Source organism: Nerophis lumbriciformis, linkage group LG15, assembly GCF_033978685.3.
Source record: "Nerophis lumbriciformis linkage group LG15, RoL_Nlum_v2.1, whole genome shotgun sequence".
Taxonomy (NCBI): Eukaryota; Metazoa; Chordata; class Actinopteri; order Syngnathiformes; family Syngnathidae; genus Nerophis; species Nerophis lumbriciformis.
In genome coordinates, this window is record NC_084562.2 from 33,556,259 (window position 1) to 33,577,863 (window position 21,605).

Sequence of the window (21,605 nt, forward strand, 5' to 3'; positions counted from 1 at the left end):
AAAACAAAAAAAGTATTTACAGTCCAGCTTATGTTCAGGTCACTAAAAGTTAGGGAATACAACAACAGATAGCATATAATCTATAAATAATTACACTTTCAACATAAGCCTTTGAGGACTTCCCATCTTTTTTTATGTTTTTTGGCATCATTATCGTTTTCAACCATGTAACTTTCTAAAGTTAAAAAATACTGAATAAAAAAAACCCCGCCCCCACCCCAACCCTGCTCCCTCACACATCAACCCCCCCCCCCCCTCTGTGCGTCGGTTGAGGTGGGCGGGGTTTGGTAGCGGTGGTGTATAATGTATCCCGGAAGAGTTAGGGCTGCATGGGATTCTGGGTGTTTGTCCTGTTGTGTTTATGTTGTGTTACGGTGCAGATGTTCTCCCCAAATGTGTTTGTCATTCTTGTTTGGTGTGGGTTCACAGTGTGGCGCATTATTAGTAAGAGTGTTCAAGTTTTTTTTTATACCGCCACCGTCAGTGTAGCCTGTGTGGTTGTTGACCAAGTATGCCTTGCTGTCACCTACGTGAGCAAGCGGAAGCCTCAAACAACGTGTGGCTGAACAGGCACGCTGATTGTAGTGGGTGTTATATGCTGTACCATCATGGCACGCATGACGCTGACAAGCGCCATTCATTTTTAACCCGTGTGACGCACCAGCTTTCAAATTCCATATAAAGGTGTGGGCAGCGTGTCTGAGATCCCTGGTTTATACATAGCACAAAGCAAAAAAAAAATACTTTGTATGCAGTGTTATTTCATTTAAAAATTTAAAAAAAAATTTGCGGCTCCCATTGTTTTCTATAATTTGTGAAACTGGTCAAAATGGCTCTTTGACTGGTGAAGGTTGCCGACCACTGGCCTAGATAAATGAATAAACGTCCTCACAAATATTATTATGAATATGAAGCATTAAATGCATAGGCGAAAAAGTGAATGTTGTGTCCTTTCCTCAATCTTTTAACATTGTCGAAATCAAATGTTGGCCAGTATCCACAGCCTGTAGAAGTGTGCGTACGTCAAGCTTGAAGTTAAAGTGAGGCAACGCAAATTTTCCTGTCAGGTTCACTCTTGATTCATCTCATATTTGCTGTAAAAAAGGGCATATGTCAGGTTTTAATGCGCAAGCAAGCTTAATACATGAGGCCCCTGGTCTGCGAGAGACTTCGAAAACAAAGCAGAAGGGATTGGTGTTGCCAACTTTGCTAATTAGTCACAATATTTAGACCCCTCTAGATTGTCTTTTTTTTTGTTGGACACTTTGGGATATGCTAACTTAAAAAGCACTCTTCTGAACGAGCAGTGTTTCCCACCTCCAAACTTAAAAGCACTCACAAACCGCTCTGTTTTGCTTGTTACATTCAAAAAAAACATTTAATTGCAGAAAGAAGCGACAGAGGAAAGTTATTTTCTATTTCTAAACATAGTTGTTTTGATTTGCATGTGTTTTGTTGATTGCAAATTAAAATTAACCAATTATTTGGTATACTTAATTTATTGTGTGCTTTACAGAGACACTACGAGTCAGCCATGATCACTAGCAAGAAATTAATAGGCCTTGTTAAGCTAAAAGACATTTATGAAACCTTCAGCACCAATTATAATAAGTTTTAGGTGAACGTATATAAACACTATATTTGAGCGTCTATGTATAAATTTGTAAATTAGAAAACATCAGAGATTATGATGTTATGATGACACCCAACTCTACATGCCCCTAAAGCTGACCAACACGCCGGATTGTAGTCAGCTGGAGGCGTGTCTTAATGAAATTAAACAATGGATGTCCGCTAACTTCTTGCAACTCAACGCCAAGAAAACGGAAATGCTGATTATCGGTCCTGCTAAACACCGACATTTATTTAATAATACCACCTTAACATTTGACAACCAAACAATTACACAAGGCGAATCAGTAAAGAATCTGGGTATTATCTTCCACCCAACTCTCTCCTTTGAATCACACATTAAGAGTGTTACTAAAACGGCCTTCTTTCATCTCCGTAATATCGCTAAAATTCGTTCTATTTTATCCACTAGCGACGCTGAGATCATTATTCATGCGTTCGTTACGTCTCGTCTCGACTACTGTAACGTATTATTTTCGGGTCTCCCTATGTCTAGCATTAAAAAATTACAGTTGGTACAAAATGCGGCTGCTAGACTTTTGACAAGAACAAGAAAGTTTGATCATATTACGCCTATACTGGCTCACCTGCACTGGCTTCCTGTGCACTTAAGATGTGACTTTAAGGTTTTACTACTTACGTATAAAATACTACACGGTCTAGCTCCGTCCTATCTTGTCGATTGCATTGTACCATATGTCCCGGCAAGAAATCTGCGTTCAAAGAACTCTGGCTTATTAGTGATTCCCAGAGCCCAAATAAAGTCTGCGGGCTATAGAGCGTTTTCTATTCGGGCTCCAGTACTATGGAATGCCCTCCCGGTAACAATTAGAGATGCTACCTCAGTAGAAGCATTTAAGTCCCATCTTAAAACTCATTTGTATACTCTAGCCTTTAAATAGCCCCCCTGTTAGACCAGTTGATCTGCCGTTTCTTTTCTTTTCTCCTCTGCTCCCCTTTTCCTTGAGGGGGGGGGGGGCACAGGTCCGGTGGCCATGGATGAAGTGCTGGCTGTCCAGAGTCGGGACCCGGGGTGGACCGCTCGCCTGTGCATCGGCTGGGAACATCTCTACGCTGCTGACCCGTCTCCGCTCGGGATGGTGTCCTGCTGGCCCCACTATGGACTGGACTCTTACTATTATGTTGGATCCACTATGGACTGGACTCTCACAATATTATGTCAGACCCACTCGACATCCATTGCTTTCGGTCTCCCCTAGAGGGGGGGGGGGTTACCCACATATGCGGTCCTCTCCAAGGTTTCTCATAGTCATTCACATCGACGTCCCACTGGGGTGAGTTTTTCCTTGCCCGTATGTGGGCTTTGTACCGAGGATGTCGTTGTGGCTTGTGCAGCCCTTTGAGACACTTGTGATTTAGGGCTATATAAATAAAGATTGATTGATTGATTGATTGATTGATTAATGATACATTTGGCCCAATTTGGGTGCCAAATTTTCACTGAAGGCCCTTGGAATTCTAAAAGACGTATAAACCCATGATGAGTATATGTAAATTTATTTGAACTGTACTCGTTGTCACCTTGTAGCGCGTTTGCTCGCGGTCGTAGATCTTCTTAAGGGAGACGGTGCGAGGGGCAAAGAAGTTGCCAAGTTTGGCCAGATAGACGCCGTTCCGCAGGCCCTCCTCCAGCTCTGTAGTGGGCGGTAATTCCTCATCCAGACAGGCCTCCATCCATCTGCAGGGACAACAAAACAGCCACACTTAACATACTGTATCAAAACGTTATTATGCCAAATAGACATTTTTACACTGATATAACAATAATATGTCTCTCTACAGTAAGATTATGTTCAGTTCAGTTCAGTTTCAGTTTATTTCAAACATGCATACGATACAATGTAATGCATCACATATATCCAGTTGTTTCATTACGAAAAGGAGTAGGAAGTTGAGATTATTTAATCCTACCCCTTTTCATACAATAGCAATTTTATCCCATTTCCTTGTTCTCTGTAACAGAACAGTAAATAAATAAATAATATACCATAATAAGTCAAAAAATATTAAATACATAAATAATCTTTGTATAAAACAAAAAAAGGGTTAAAGACGTTCATCATAATTGTTCTTCTTTGTACTACACTTGTAGTATGAACAGTTTCTTAAACTGAATCATATTAGTGCTTTGTTTGATTTATTTGGTTAATCCAGTGCATAATTTAATTCCACATACTGAAATGCTAAAGGTTTTAAGTGTTGTACGCGCATACAATTGTTTTAAAGAAGATTTTCCTCTAAGGTTATATTTCTCCTCTTTTGTTGAGAAGAATTGTTGTGCATTCTTGGGTAGCTGGTTCTAATTTGCTTTGTACATAATTTTAGCTGTTTGCAAATGCACAAAATCGTTTAATTACAATATTTTCAATAAATAAAGGGTTTGTATGTTCTGTATATCCAACATTATGTATTATTTTAATTGATCTTTTTTGTAACACCGTTAGTGAATGAAGCAACACATTTGCAGTTGTTTCCCAATATTTCTACACAATAACTTCTGAGTTACTGTACTGTATGGTAACACTAGTGAGCAGTAGAGAATATAAAGCGATTTTTGGTCCAGAACATGTTTTGCTTCATTCATTATTGACGTGTTTCTTGCTACTTTATGTTGTATATGTTTTACATGAGGTTTCCAGTTCATTTGATCATCTTTTATTACACCCAAAAGTGTGTTTTCTTTTACCCTTTCAATGTCTACTGTGTCCATCCATCCATTTTCTACCGCTTATTCTTTTCGGGGTCGCGGGGGGCACTGGAGCCTATCTCAGCTACAATCGGGCGGAAGGCGGGGTACACCCTGGACAAGTCGCCACCTCATCGCAGGGCCAACACAGATAGACAGACAACATTCACACTCACATCCACACACTAGGGCCAATTTAGTGTTGCCAATCAACCTATCTATTTGTGTTTGACTTTATTATTATTATTATTATTATTATTATTTTAGTTTTACTGAGATTCAAAGATAGTCTGTTTTTGTCAAAACATCTTTTTAATTTGTTAATTTCTTCTATTATTTGTGTTAGCTTTTGTGCATTCTCGCTTGAACAAAACACAGTTGTATGAATACCAAACATGAAAAAATTATATAATTTCCCCCCTCACTTGTTTCGTACAATTTTGAGAGAAAATGCGCTCATATAGTCAATTATGGAGTTCTAGGTTATGTCATAAACAAAAACCCACATCATAAGTACAAACTCTTTTTTCCCCTTAATGATGAACTATTATTAACTCAAAGGAGGGGTCTGGAACATAACCCCCCCAAGAGAACAATGTATTGCTATATACAATATAACCATCCATCCATTTTCTACCGCTTGTCCCTTTTCGGGGTCGCTGGAGTCTATCTTAACTGCATTCGGGCGGAAGGCGGGGTACACCCTGGACAAGTCGCCACCTCATCGCAGGGCCAACACAGATAGACAGATAACATCCACACACTAGGGCCAATTTAGTGTTGCCAATCAACCTATCCCCATGTGGATGTCTTTGGAGGTGGGAGGAAGCCGGAGTACCCGGAGGGAACCCACGCAGTCACGGGGAGAACATGCCAACTCCACACAAAAAGATCCCGAGCCCGGGATTGAACTCAGGACCCTCGTATTGTGAGGCAGACGCACTAAACCCTCTTTCACCGTGCTGCCATATAATACAATATAATTTCTTTTTGGCCTAAAACTTTTATCCTATTCTGAATGTCCATCCATCCATTTTCTACCGCTTATTCCCTTTGGGGTCGCGGGGGCACTGGAGCTACAATCGGGCGGAAGGCGGGGTACACCCTGGACAAGTCGCCACCTCATCGCAGGGCCAACACAGATAGACAGATAACATTCACACACTAGGGCCAATTTAGTGTTGCCAATCAACCTATCCCCAGGTGCATGTCTTAAGAGGTGGGAGGAAGCCGGAGTACCCGGAGGGAACCCACGCAGTCACGGGGAGAACATGCCAACTTCACACAGAAAGATCCCGAGCCCGGGATTGAACTCAGGACCCTCGTATTGTGAGGCAGACGCACTAACCCCTCTTTCACCGTGCTGCCATATAATTTATTTTTGGCCTAAAACTTTTATCCTATTCTGAATGTAATCATGATAAACACATTACTGTCAAAATCACAAAAATATTTTGAAACATTTCAAGTAAAAAGTATTGCTATCAGTATCAACAATCCAATATTTGCTTGGTATCAGATTAATATCAAAATTTGAAATATCTCCAACACCTAACCAACAGGTTTTTATGAAAACAAAATCAGCGTTGAATATAATGAGACAAAACACTAATAATAATATTAATTAGGGCAGGAGGAATAATGATTAATAACCAAAAAAACGACAATTGGAGCTTCTAAAAGGGCGATAAGGCTGCCAGAAAACCAGCAAAAGAAGAAGAAATAACCATGTGACACTGTCCCATCCAATCCGTTACACAGAATCATTTTGGAGGAAAACTCAAACACTGAGCCAACAGTGCAATGCGAAAAAAAGGAATTCTGTGTCAGATGTTTGGACACATTTTGCTACAATAAGGATGTCGTCCAAAAGTAGAGCAGTACTTAAGCGTGGTAGGATCGTTTATCAAACGGAATTGTAGTCCAAGGTTCAGTTAATCGTGATTTTGATTTTTTTAAATTTTGCTATACAGGAAAGTAACACTTCACTTTCCAGGTGATATACATAGGATAATACCATCTGCTTCCTGCCAATCATGTTCCACAAAACGTTGAGTACGTTCTCTGCTTTGAAATTACAGTTCTTGGGTTAAACAACCTGCGATGAGGTGGCGACTTGTCCAGGGTGTACGAATGCAGCTGAGATAGGCTCCATCCCCCGAGAGGGACAAGCGGTAAAAAATGGATCGATGGATGGATTAAACAACAGGCTTCCGTAGCGAGTCCGCACACATATACACACAGAAATGTGCACTTACAGGAATCTAATTTTTAAAATCTCATTTGTTGCACATTTGCACAAATTGAGATACCGTATTTTCCGCACCATTAGCCGCACCTAAAAACCACAAATTTACTCAAAAGCTGACAGTGCGGCTTTTAACCCGGTGCGCTTTATATATGGATTAATATTAAGATTCATTTTCATAAAGTTTAGGTCTCGCAACTTCGGTAAACAGCCGCCATCTTTTTTCCCGGTAGAACAGGAAGCGCTTCTTCTTCTACGCAAGCAACCGCCAAGGTAAGCACCCGCCCCCATAGAACAGGAAGCGCTTCTTCTTCTACTGTAAGCAACCACCCGCCCCCGGAAGAAGAAGAAGCGCGCGGATATTTCGTTTCATTTCCTTTGTGTGTTTACATCTGTAAAGACCAGACCACAAAATGGCTCCTACTAAGCGACACGCGTATAACGCAGAATTTAAACTTAAGGCAATAAGTCATGCCGAAGAACACGGAAATAGAGCAGCAGCAAGAGAATATAACATAAATGAATCAATGGTGCGTAGGTGGAGGAAGCAAGAAGATGACCTGCGCCAGGTAAAGAAGACAAAACAGAGTTTCCGAGGGAACAAAGCAAGATGGCAACTGTTGGAGGACAAACTGGAACAGTGGGTTGTTGAGCAGAGAGCAGCAAGCAGAAGTGTCAGCACCATCACTATTCCAATGAAGGCAACAACGCTAGCAAGCGAACTTCACCTGGATGATTTTAAAGGTGGTGCTTCTTGGTGTTTCCGGTTCATGAAAAGACGCTTATAGACTACGGTGTCGTCACAGACTACAAAGGCGGACTCGCACAATTTTTCAGGATTTATAGAGATCCCAAATACAGATCAGCAGGTACCAGAAGGTAAGAAAAGTTGTGTTTGCATAATATTGCGAAACAAAGTGCCAGATAATATGTCTTACCTTATACACACACTTTTCAATTCGGACACCGAAGACGAAGAATTCGAAGGATTTACGAATGAAGAATAACTTCAGAAAGTGAGCGCTATGTTTATTTTGTGTGTTGTGACATTAACGTTCGAGCAACATTATGTTGCTATTGCTCTGCACTATTTTGAATTTTACTATGTTTGTGATTGCACATTTGCGTACATTTTGGGACAGAGTTGTTAGAACGCTGGTTTTTAATATATTATTAAAGTTTGACTGACCTATCTGACTGTTTTTTTGACATTCCCTTTAGCGCAGCGTAGGCGCGGCTTATAGTCCGGGGCGGCTTATAGGTGGACAAAGTTTTGAAATATGCCATTCATTGAAGGTGCGGCTAATAACCCGGGGCGGCTTATAGTGCGGAAAATACGGTACACATTTTTGATAGCATGTAAATGTCCATTGTATGTTAGCATTATGCTAACTTTTAAGTTTTTTTTCAGTTTATGCCAAGCTGTATTGTCGATTTAACATGATTCCTACATGCATGTGCACTTCATGTCTATAATAACATACTTTCCTTTGAGTGCTTAGTTTTACAGTAACATCATTGTGGAAACTATCAATAAACAACCTCAAGTTGGAAGTTTTTTTTTATCTCTAATGTAAAGGACTGCCAAACTAAAAAACAATATTCAGGGAAAGCAGAATAATATTAGTAAACAATTGAAAAATACAGACTATACAGGTAAAAGCCAGTAAATTAGAATATTTTGAAAAACTTGATTTATTTCAGTAATTGCATTCAAAAGGTGTAACTTGTACATTATATTTATTCATTGCACACAGACTGATGCATTCAAATGTTTATTTCATTTAATTTTGATGATTTGAAGTGGCAACAAATGAAAATCCAAAATTCCGTGTGTCACAAAATTAGAATATTACTTAAAGCTAATACAAAAAAGGGATTTTTAGAAATGTTGGCCAACTGAAAAGTATGAAAATGAAAAATATGAGCATGTACAATACTCAATACTTGGTTGGAGCTCCTTTTGCCTCAATTACTGCGTTAATGCGGCGTGGCATGGAGTCGATGAGTTTCTGGCACTGCTCAGGTGTTATGAGAGCCCAGGTTGCTCTGATAGTGGCCTTCAACTCTTCTGCGTTTTTGGGTCTGGCATTCTGCATCTTCCTTTTCACAATACCCCACAGATTTTCTATGGGGCTAAGGTCAGGGGAGTTGGCGGGCCAATTTAGAACAGAAATACCATGGTCCGTAAACCAGGCACGGGTAGATTTTGCGCTGTGTGCAGGCGCCAAGTCCTGTTGGAACTTGAAATCTCCATCTCCATAGAGCAGGTCAGCAGCAGGAAGCATGAAGTGCTCTAAAACTTGCTGGTAGACGGCTGCGTTGACCCTGGATCTCAGGAAACAGAGTGGACCGACACCAGCAGATGACATGGCACCCCAAACCATCACTGATGGTGGAAACTTTACACTAGACTTCAGGCAACGTGGATCCTGTGCCTCTCCTGTCTTCCTCCAGACTCTGGGACCTCGATTTCCAAAGGAAATGCAAAATTTGCATGGTTGGGTGATGGTTTGGGGTGCCATGTCATCTGCTGGTGTCGGTCCACTCTGTTTCCTGAGATCCAGGGTCAATGCAGCCGTCTACCAGCAAGTTTTAGAGCACTTCATGCTTCCTGCTGCTGACCTGCTCTATGGAGATGGAGATTTCAAGTTCCAACAGGACTTGGCGCCTGCACACAGCGCAAAATCTACCCGTGCCTGGTTTACGGACCATGGTATTTCTGTTCTAAATTGGCCCGCCAACTCCCCTGACCTTAGCCCCATAGAAAATCTGTGGGGTATTGTGAAAAGGAAGATGCAGAATGCCAGACCCAAAAACGCAGAAGAGTTGAAGGCCACTATCAGAGCAACCTGGGCTCTCATAACACCTGAGCAGTGCCAGAAACTCATCGACTCCATGCCACGCCGCATTAACGCAGTAATTGAGGCAAAAGGAGCTCCAACCAAGTATTGAGTATTGTACATGCTCATATTTTTCATTTTCATACTTTTCAGTTGGCCAACATTTCTAAAAATCCCTTTTTTGTATTAGCCTTAAGTAATATTCTAATTTTGTGACACACGGAATTTTGGATTTTCATTTGTTGCCACTTCAAATCATCAAAATTAAATGAAATAAACATTTGAATGCATCAGTCTGTGTGCAATGAATAAATATAATGTACAAGTTACACCTTTTGAATGCAATTACTGAAATAAATCAAGTTTTTCAAAATATTCTAATTTACTGGCTTTTACCTGTATAATAACATACTTTCCTTTGAGTGCTTAGTTTTACAGTAACATCATTGTGGAAACTATCAATAAACAACCTCAAGTTGGAAGTTTTTTTTATCTCTAATGTAAAGGACTGCCAAACTAAAAAACAATATTCAGGGAAAGCAGAATAATATTAGTAAACAATTGAAAAATACAGACTATATAACTAAAACTATATAATGTAACAGATATATGTTGATACCAATCACTGATACTACAGATTTGTCTTTAAGTATATGTGCAATATGTTTTTGCCTTTTGAAAAAAAAATACATGCAAATTTATAATGATGGACACGACCCAACAACACTCCCTGCCACGCCCCTACTGCCATAAATTGATTGCTCGTCTGTGGAAAACACTGCAGCGCAGTTTTAATGATAACTGGGCTTTGAGAAGCGACCCTCAAAATCAAGTCAATATTTTAACAATGACTCTTTATTGGAATTCATATATCAGTCCACCCCCAAGGCGCTTTCACTGAGACACAAACAACCCTGCCTGGTTTAACCTCTTCTCCAGAACATTCCTTGGGTGGGAGACACTTCATTTTTTTAGGTCATATTGTAAAGCCACATTCCTGCTGTGTGCCCGTGTCAGCGCTCGGCCATGTGGGAGACCTGCTGAGCTGTCCGACACAGAAAAGCCTTGCAGGAATTCCATCTGCTTATATCTTCACCACCTGGTAACAGTGGACAAATCAGGTCAAGTTGTGGAACCAAAGGCTGTGCTCACACTTATGGTTCAATAATCTGGTCTGGACAAAAGTAAAAGAATGGAACATGGTTTGCATATTAGAGCCAACACGCTTGCCAAAAAATTCAAACAAGGACAACATCTGCATGAAGGTGATGTAACTGATATGCATACTTGCCAACCTTGAGACCTCCGATTTCGGGAGGTGGGGGGTGGGCGTGGTCGGGGTGGGGGGCGTGATTGGGGGCGTGGCTAAGAGGGGAGGAGTATATTTACAGCTAGAATTCACCAAGTCAAGTATTTCATATATATATATATATATTCAAAGAGAACGGCCTACGGACCACGATTGAAGCCAACAAGCAAACCGTCAACTTCCTTGACGTCACTTTCAACCTGAGAAATAACAGCTACCAACCATTCACGAAACCCAACACAACACTCCAATACGTGCACCATGACAGCAACCACCCACCCACCACCACGAAAAGAATACCTACCGGAATCAATAAAAGGCTATCGATGCTGTCATCTAGCAAAGCTGAACTTGACCAAGCAACCCCCCCGTACCAAAAAGCCCTTGATGAAAGCGGATACAATTTCACCCTCACCTATGAACCCACGCCAGGAAACCAGCCAAAAAAGCACAGAAAACGAAACGACATCATCTGGTACAACCCCCCATACAGCAAAAACGTCTCAACGAACATTGGACACAAATTCCTCAATCTGATTGACAAACACTTTCCCAAAGGCAACAACCTAAGAAAAGTATTCAACAAGAACAACATTAAATTGAGCTACAGCTGCATGAACAATATACGACAAATCATCTCAAACCACAACAAAACAATTGCAAATGAGCCGTCGACCCCCAGTCAGAGCGACTCCAAAACCAACAAAGCATGTAACTGTCGAAAGAAACCTGATTGCCCCCTCAACGGGGGGTGCTTACAAACATCAGTTGTCTACCAATCTAAGGTAATACGCAAGGACATTAACACATCCGACACATATGTAGGATTAACCGAGGGTGAATTCAAAACCAGATGGAACAATCACAAGGCTTCTTTCAGGAACAAAAACCTGCGAAATACCACAGAACTCAGCAAACACATTTGGGACCTCAAAGACAATAATGTTGAATATTCAATAACATGGCAAATTCTTGCATCCAGCACACCTTACAATAGTGGTAATAAAAGATGCAACCTATGCTTGAAAGAGAAACTGTTTATTATTTACCGTCCAGACCTGTCATCCCTCAACAAGCGCAGCGAAATTGTAACAACATGCCGCCATAGACGGAAACACCTCCTAGGTAACACATGAACCAATCACCACGCCCCTAGGCCAGCCTGTACCCACCCACTCTGTGCCCTATATAAACCATGGTATGCGAATGCTCCCATTAAAATCTCCTGACGATTGAGGGTACCCCCCTCATGAAACAGGCCTGTAGAGATGAAATAGTCTTGTGATTTTTTTTCCCCACACATACATATATATATATATATAAGAAATACTTATATAAGAAATACTTATATATATCAATCTATCTATCTATCAAGAGGGACAGAGACAGCACACAGTGCATGTGGATCACATGTTACCATGGCGAGAAAACATGGAGAGACTGCCAGTTATTTAGTCTCCACCAGTTGCAGAAAATGTGCCATCAGTACAACTGGACAGTGCTGTTTCAGTTCCATCATCAGGACCATCAGTGAGTCAGACACAAACTAGTCTCATCATTGAACCAGATTCAAGGGCTGCTGAGTTGCCATCATCAGAACCCAGATCACCCACAACAAAAACCCCACCAGTGATCCGCAGATACCCAGAAAGGTTTCGAGTACCACCAAAAAAACTGAATCTCTGAAGACAGTATAAAAATCTGTGTTAAAGATGTACAAATACTGTTTGTATAACAAGCATGTTATTATTTACAAATGAGGGTTAAGAGTTCAATACTAAAAAAAAGAAAGAAAAAAAGAATGTGGCTTAAGTACAGTTTTTTAATTGAGCTGCTGCATTTTTTTGGTTGGGTTGTTTATTTCTTTTAAGTATCTTCCACATTTCTAAAAGGGGAGGAATGTCACAGAGTTATCTATGTTTGTCTGTTGCCATCTCCTGGTGAATGTTGGCTATAGCGTACTGGGGTTACTTTTTCGTTGGCCAACGATTTACGTGGTGTTGCGCACCTGACGTCAAGTGTGTGAGTCTGTTCTGAAGTCTACAGTAAAGAGACGTACTTCATCACCTCGCCTGTTTATTGCCTCCAACTCAATATATTACAACAACATTGCTCCATGCGGACCTGGATGGGTCCACTTGGAGCTGAAGGGGGCGTGGCCTCCAGGTCCGCCTGAATTTCGGGAGATTTTCGGGAGAGGCGCTGAATTTCGGGAGTCTCCCGGAAAATCCGGGAGGGTTGGCAAGTATGCTGATATGACATACTGTATTAGGAGACCAAACTTAAACCTTTAAATTATCCAACATAAATGCTGTCTGCTGACCAGGTTACATTTCAAAGCTGTGTTAAATCATATGTACACCATATGTTCAAATGAAAAATAAATAAAATGCGACCCGTTCATGTCAACAACTCTTGGTCGTGACATAACATTAAACAAAACTAGCCATTGTTTGCATATTTACTTGTGACTTTGGCCAGGTATACAAGGAGAATGAGCGATAATAAAGATGTTTTTTTAACCTCCAGAAGTTTGTTGACATGGTTTTCCTCCAATTGTATATTTTTTTTATTTTCATTGTTGTGTTTTCCTGTATTTTGCACTTAAACTGTAATGGATGTTTTGACTACAATGACAATAGAGATTCCGTAGATGTACAAACTTTTCTTTCTATCTAAAATCCATCCATCCATCCATCCATCCATCTTCTTCCGCTTATCCGAGGTCGGGTCGCGGGGGCAGCAGCCTAAGCAGGGAAGCCCAGACTTCCTTCTCCCCAGCCACTTCGTCCAGCTCCTCCCGGGGGATCCCGAGGCGTTCCCAGGCCAGCCGGGAGACATAGTCTTCCCAGCGTGTCCTGGGTCTTCCCCGTGGCCTCCTACCGGTCGGACGTGCCCTAAACACCTCCCGAGGGAGGCGATCGGGTGGCATCCTGACCAGATGCCCGAACCACCTCATCTGGCTCCTCTCGATGTGGAGGAGCAGCGGCTTTACATTGAGCTCCCCCCGGATGACAGAGCTTCTCACCCTATCTCTAAGGGAGAGCCCTGCCACCCGGCGGAGGAAACTCATTTCGGCCGCTTGTACCCGTGATCTTGTCCTTTCGGTCATAACCCAAAGCTCATGACCATAGGTGAGGATAGGAACGTAGATCGACCGGTAAATTGAGAGCTTTGCCTTCCGGCTCAGCTCCTTCTTCACCACAACGGATCGATACAGCGTCCGCATTACTGAAGACGCCGCACCGATCCGCCTGTCGATCTCACGATCCACTCTTCCCTCACTCGTGAACAAGACTCCGAGGTACTTGAACTCCTCCACTTGGGGCAAGATCTCCCCCCCCAACCCGGAGATGGCATTCCACCCTTTTCCGGGCGAGAACCATGGACTCGGACTTGGAGGTGCTGATTCTCATCCCAGTCGCTTCACACTCGGCTGCGAACCGATCCAGCGAGAGCTGAAGATCCTGGCCAGATGAAGCCATCAGGACCACATCATCTGCAAAAAGCAGAGACCTAATCCTGCAGCCACCAAACCAGATCCCCTCAACGCCTTGACTGCGCCTAGAAATTCTGTCCATAAAAGTTATGAACAGAATCGGTGACAAAGGGCAGCCTTGGCGGAGTCCAACCCTCACTGGAAACGTGTCCGACTTACTGCCGGCAATGCGGACCAAGCTCTGACACTGATCATACAGGGAGCGGACCGCCAAAATCAGACAGTCCGATACCCCATACTCTCTGAGCACTCCCCACAGGACTTCCCGAGGGACACGGTCGAATGCCTTCTCCAAGTCCACAAAACACATGTAGACTGGTTGGGCAAACTTCCATGCACCCTCAAGGACCCTGCCGAGAGTATAGAGCTGGTCCACAGTTCCACGACCAGGACGAAAACCACACTGTTCCTCCTGAATCCGAGGTTCGACTATCCGGCGTAGCCTCCTCTCCAGTACACCTGAATATCTAAAATATAAAAACTAAAAATGTGTGCATTTTGTTAGATGTATACTTATGTATACTTATTACATACTATTTTGAAGCTAACTTTACACTAAACAGGAAGTGACTATGTGTATGTTTCTGTTGTCGTTTCACGTTTCTTATTGAGAATGATCCTGTTGAAAAAAACTAATAAAAACATGACTACAAATGCAGACATAAACAGACCTATCTTTATGGAAATATACCATTTGGATCTAAAATGTTATGTTGACAAAAGCAGTCGACCTTGTACTTTAACGTGGACTAAAACAGGAACTTTTTAGTAATAAATGGTAAATGGTAAATTAATTATACTTGCATTGCACTTTTCTACCTCAAAACGCTTTGACACCGTTTCCCCATTCACCCATTCCTACACACATTCATACACTGATTGCGAGAGCAGCCATGCAAGGCCCTAACCGCGACCCATCAGGAGCAAGTGTGAAGTGTCTTTCTCAAGGACACAACGGATGTGACTAGTTGCTGGCACGGCCGCTCTATCACCCAAGCCATGCCGTCCCAAATAAGAAAGGACTTGTTGAATTTGTCAAAAAAGCAGAACATACAGTACTTAAGCGTTTTCACTGTACTGCTATCTAAATTAATAGCACCCCTAGACATTTTCTGCTTCTCTGGGCTCAAAAGTTATTTTCTTTATGCGTCACATGTTTATTGCTGTGAAGCTACAGGTAGTTACCGTCTACTGTAGGTGATGATAAAAATTCAATTGTACATTAGGTAAACAATTGCAACACTGAAGACAATGTGCAAATATGTGATCCATAACCAAGCTCAACTTCCAGAAAATTTGCAGAAACTTCGGGTCCATTTGACTCTCTCTTCTCACTTGCTGATTTAGTGAAATGTTATACAGGTATTTTTATTACAGCGTGTAAGTGGGATAAAACAAACAACATGTTTACTTGACCCACTTCCTGGGAAACTTATCAAGGAGCTTTTTGTATTATTAGGTCCATCAGTGCTAAATATTATAAACTTATCACTTTCCTCTGGCACTGTTCCCCTAGCATTCAAGAAAGCGGTTATTCATCCTCTGCTCAAAAGACCTAACCTCGATCCTGACCTCATGGTAAACTACCGACCGGTGTCCCACCTTCCCTTTATTTCGAAAATCCTCGAAAAAATTGTCGCACAGCAGCTAAATGAACACTTAGTGTCTAACAATCTCTGTGAACCTTTTCAATCTGGTTTCAGGGCAAATCACTCTACGGAGACAGCCCTCGCAAAAATGACTAATGATCTACTGCTAACGATGGATTCTGATGCGTCATCTATGTTGCTGCTTCTTGATCTTAGCGCTGCTTTCGATACCGTCGATCATAATATTTTATTAGAGCGTATCAAAACACGTATTGGTATGTCAGACTTAGCTTTGTCGTGGTTTAACTCTTATCTTACTGACAGGATGCAATGCGTCTCCCATAATAATGTGACCTCGGACTATGTTAAGGTAACGTGCGGAGTTCCTCAGGGTTCGGTTCTTGGCCCTGCACTCTTTAGTATTCACATGCTGCCGCTAGGCGACATCATACGCAAATACGGTGTTAGCTTTCATTGTTATGCTGATGACACCCAACTCTACATGCCCCTAAAGCTGACCAACACGCCGGATTGTAGTCAGCTGGAGGCGTGTCTTAATGAAATTAAACAATGGATGTCCGCTAACTTCTTGCAACTCAACGCCAAGAAAACGGAAATGCTGATTATCGGTCCTGCTAAACACCGACATTTATTTAATAATACCACCTTAACATTTGACAACCAAACAATTACACAAGGAGAATCAGTAAAGAATCTGGGTATTATCTTCGACCCAACTCTCTCGTTTGAATCACACATTAAGAGTGTTACTAAAACGGCCTTCTTTCATCTCCGTAATATCGCTAAAATTCGTTCTATTTTATCCACTAGCGACGCAGAGATCATTATTCATGCGTTCGTTACGTCTCGTCTCGACTACTGTAACGTATTATTTTCGGGTCTCCCTATGTCTAGCATTAAAAAATTACAGTTGGTACAAAATGCGGCTGCTAGACTTTTGACAAGAACAAGAAAGTTTGATCATATTACGCCTATACTGGCTCACCTGCACTGGCTTCCTGTGCACTTAAGATGTGACTTTAAGGTTTTACTACTTACATATAAAATACTACACGGTCTAGCTCCGTCCTATCTTGTCGATTGTATTGTACCATATGTCCCGGCAAGAAATCTGCGTTCAAAGAACTCCGGCTTATTAGTGATTCCCAGAGCCCAAAAAAAGTCTGCGGGCTATAGAGCGTTTTCTATTCGGGCTCCAGTACTATGGAATGCCCTCCCGGTAACAATTAGAGATGCTACCTCAGTAGAAGCATTTAAGTCCCATCTTAAAACTCATTTGTATACTCTAGCCTTTAAATAGCCCCCCTGTTAGACCAGTTGATCTGCCGTTTCTTTTCTTTTCTCCTCTGCTCCCCTTTTCCTTGAGGGGGGGGGGGGGGGGGCACAGGTCTGGTGGCCATGGATGAAGTGCTGGCTGTCCAGAGTCGGGACCCGGGGTGGACCGCTCGCCTGTGCATCAGCTGGGAACATCTCTGCGCTGCTGACCCGTCTCCGCTCGGGATGGTGTCCTGCTGGCCCCACTATGGACTGGACTCTTACTATTATGTTGGATCCACTATGGACTGGACTCTCACAATATTATGTCAGACCCACTCGACATCCATTGCTTTCGGTCTCCCCTAGAGGGGGGGGGGTTACCCACATATGCGGTCCTCTCCAAGGTTTCTCATAGTCATTCACATCGACGTCCCACTGGGGTGAGTTTTTCCTTGCCCGTATGTGGGCTTTGTACCGAGGATGTCGTTGTGGCTTGTGCAGCCCTTTGAGACACTTGTGATTTAGGGCTATATAAATAAAGATTGATTGATTGATTGATTGAAATATGTGATCCATAACCAAGCTCAACTTCCAGAAAATTTGCAGAAACTTCGGGTCCATTTGACTCTCTCTTCTCACTTGCTGATTTAGTGAAATGTTATACAGGTATTTTATCATATTAGTTATGCAGTGTTTCCACCACCATGATGCAACCCTCAAAGGTACCGCCTGCCAACCCAAAGATGGTTAAGTTAATTTTATATTCTATTCACAATAAAAGTAAATAAAAGGACACTGTAAATAATCAGGACTTTACTCTGTTCTTTTATCAAATAAACTAAGTACGGAAGAGCAATCACATTAATTAAATGAAAATGTGTTATTCTTTTTTGTGGAATATTTTAGGTAATTTATCTTAATAAAGTTTGCAAAATGGAACTGTGGGGGAAGAATTGCTATGCTACAACATGCATGTGTGCGAGTACAATGCGCCCAGCTGTTGTCCAAACTTTTTTCAGCAGGACCCACATGTAAAACAATTTAGGAATTAGGGTTGGGTATTGGCAAGAGCCTAATGATCTGATACGTATCACGGTACAGTGTTTCCTCTATAATAATTTATACTTTTGGCCGCCACAAGTAAATTTAAGGCCACCAAAATAAGTAACAGTAATAACACTTCACCTCACATTTCAAATGCGCTTCCATCTCCAGCAATCAATCAAATACTACAAAACACTGGCCACTTTATTTGTTTTAAAATTAAGAGTTTGAGGTTTGAGTTTTACCACAGATTTGCATTTTTGTATTGTACTGTATATTTGATGTTGGTATCTTTTTGCTATGAGCCAGTCTAATCTAACAGCGACGTCTGGAGGGTGTGGTTTTAGGTTTACCGGTTTTAATGGCAAAGGGCTTAATAATCCCATTAATGAAGTAAAATAAATCATCTCTGTCACCTGGGCGCCCAGGTAATCTTCTAGCAGAAGACTCATCTTAAACTTTCTGATGACTTAAAGCTGAGGAGAGGATGGATAGGACAGACTTACCACTCTTTATTTTCAGGAAAATCAAGGGAAGTTGCTTTTGTGCTACATAAATCTGTTCCCTTTGTACACTCGAATAGTAATTCTGATCCCAATGGGAGGTATGTTATTGTCACTGGCCAGATTTCCAACACCCCCTGTATGTTTATGCTCCCAACTATGACGATGACAACTTTTTCAAAGGCTTTTTTCTGAATCTCCCTGACTTGTCAATGTACTATGAGAAGATTTTAACTGTTAGCTTGATCGCTCATCACCCAAAACCGCTATGGTAATTCAGTCTTTTATTGATGAATTTTCTGTTTCAGATGTCTGCCGTGTTTTTAATCCCTCTAGAAGGCAACACTCCTTCACTAACATTCATCAAACTTTTAACCCGCATTGACTACTTTCTAGTTATTAATAAATTACTTTCATATATATCTACATGCAAATATTATGCAATTGTTATCTCTGATCATGCTCCAATTTCAATGGATTTACTCTTCCAAACCTGAGAATCCCACGTGCGTCATGCCGTTTAAATATATGATTACTTTTGAATGAGGACTTGGTGGATTTTTGATTTGCGTCAAAGAGATGTTTTTGTGCTCTTGAACAAGATTCCTGGGTTGTCGGCTTATGTACTGTAGAAGGCGCTGAAGGCATACATAAGGGGGGAAATAATATCCTATACTAGTTATGAGAAAAAACTCAGGAAGAATAAATTGACTAGTTTGACACAAGGCATAACTCTCTTAGATAACTTGTACTCTACCTCTCAAAAACCCAGACACTTATAAGGAATGACTCTCTCTACAGGCAGAACTTGATGTCCTTGCAACAGACCGTGCTACTGAACAAATACTCCGTTCAAGATCTCAGTTCTTTGAACATGGCAGATAAAACTGGTAAACTATTAGCTCATCAACTATGCCAGATATCAGCATCCCAATATTTTCCGCCAATTCAATCCGTTTCAGGTACAGCTACAGATGATCTTCAGATAAATAAAGTATTTAAGAATTTTTATGCGTCCCTCTAATCATCATTAACATTATTCTTCACCTAGCTTGATAATTTTTTGTCAATCTGGACATTCCCTCAGTTGATCAGTCGACTGTGGTAGAAATAGAAAAAACAATTACTGCTGCAGAATTAAATGTTGCAGCGTTATCGCTACAAAACGGAAAATCCCCAGGACCAGATGGCAAACCTCCCAAATTGTTCAAAACATTTTGGACATATTGGACATGTACAATGAATCGTTTGAAATTGGCCGCCTCTATGGACCCTTTGTCGTGCACTTTGTATTGTACTATTAGCCTGTTAAATGTAGACTTTAAATGCTCTAAACTGCTGACTAAACGTCTGGATACTATTCTGCCTTCTACAAAACCCAAAACCAGTGAAGTTGGAACGTTGTGTAAATCGTAAATAAAAGCAGAATACAATGATTTGCAAATCCTTTTCAACTTATATTCAATTGAATACACTGCAAAGACAAATACTTAACGTTCAAACTGACAAACTAATTATAATTTTTTTGCAAATATGAGCTCATTTCGAATTTGATAACTGCAACATGTTTCAAAAAGGTTGGCACAAGTGGCAAAAAAGACAGAGAAAGTAGAGGAATGCTCATCTAACACTTATTTGGAACATCCCACGGGTGAACAGGTTAATTGGGAACAGATGGGTGCCATGATTGGGTACAAAAGCAGCTTCCATGAAATGCTCAGTCATTCACAAACAAGGATCGTGCGAGGGTCACCACTTTGTGAACAAATGCGTGAGAAAGTTGTCCAACAGTTTAAGAACAACATTTGTCAACCAGCTATTGCAAGGAATTTAGGGATTGCACCATCTACGGGCCGTAATATCATCACAAGGTTCAGAGGATCTGGAGAAATCACTGCACATAAGCAGCAATGCCCGTGACCTTCGATCCCTCAGGCGGTACCGCATCAAAAAGCGACATCAGTGTGTAAAGGATATCACCACATGGGCTCAGGAACACTTCAGAAAACCACTGTCAGCAACTAAAGTTTGTCGCTACATCTGTAAGTGCAAGTTAAAACTCTATTATGCAGTCGGTGGGAGCTGTTGAGTGAAAAGGTGCTGGACGACTCTGGGTCAGTCTGCGTTCTCAGTGAAAGCCTCACATCTCTGGAACTCTTTGCCACTGGAGTTAAAGTCACAGTTGGACATTAAACTTTTCTCCACAAAACTGAAAAAGTGGCTTAAGGAAAATCAGAAGTGTGAGCACTAGAACTGGATGTAGTAATGGACAAATGGGGTCAATTATTTTCAATGTGTTTTTATTTTTGTACTTGTCTTAATACTTTTGTATGTGTTTTACACTTATCTCAACTTTAAAAAAAAAAGCCTAACCAGGGACAAGGGATGCAAATTAGCCTGTGGCTAGAAGTCCTATGTACTTTGACATCGGTTACCTGTGGGTAGCAATGTTTAATTGTACTGTCCCTGTCAAATAAATACATGAATAAATAAATCAATCAATCAATCAATGAAGTTGTGGCAATGTTCCCTACATATCACATTCTACATGATTCCCCACATCCATCCAGCCATCCATTTTCTACCGCTTGTCCCTCTCGGGGTCGAGGGGTTTCTTCACATCATTAACGCTCAGTCACGTGGGACAAATGCGTCTGTCACCAATATTGTCCACACCTGTAGTCATCTAATAGCAGCCGTGCGCTTTTGAACACACGCCGAGACTCCACAGAAATGAAGCGAGGGGAAAGGAAGTTAAACGAAGTGCTTGGCTCCGTTTAGTCCGAGAGGAACACTACAGAGCAAAGTCTGGGTAGTTGCTTTCCGCCATGTTTCAAGCCAAACAACGTTAGTGTGCATGCGCCGGCGCTGCTGTGACACTGTTTCCAGGAAGGAAGCGGTGTTGCCTAAAATGCAACAATCGATGACGTTTTTACAGTAAATAAAAACTTAA

At 41.5% G+C, this 21,605-nt stretch overlaps 1 protein-coding gene across 1 annotated transcript in view; it reads right to left on the reverse strand.

The window, feature by feature from the left end:
• iqgap1 (IQ motif containing GTPase activating protein 1) overlaps positions 1 to 21,605 on the reverse strand; it is a 178,076-nt gene that overhangs the window by 88,099 nt on the left and 68,372 nt on the right. The window contains exon 3 of the mRNA XM_061975071.1: positions 3,175 to 3,331. Coding sequence (XP_061831055.1) covers positions 3,175 to 3,331 — 157 coding nt within the window. The remainder of the gene's footprint in view (positions 1 to 3,174; positions 3,332 to 21,605) is intronic.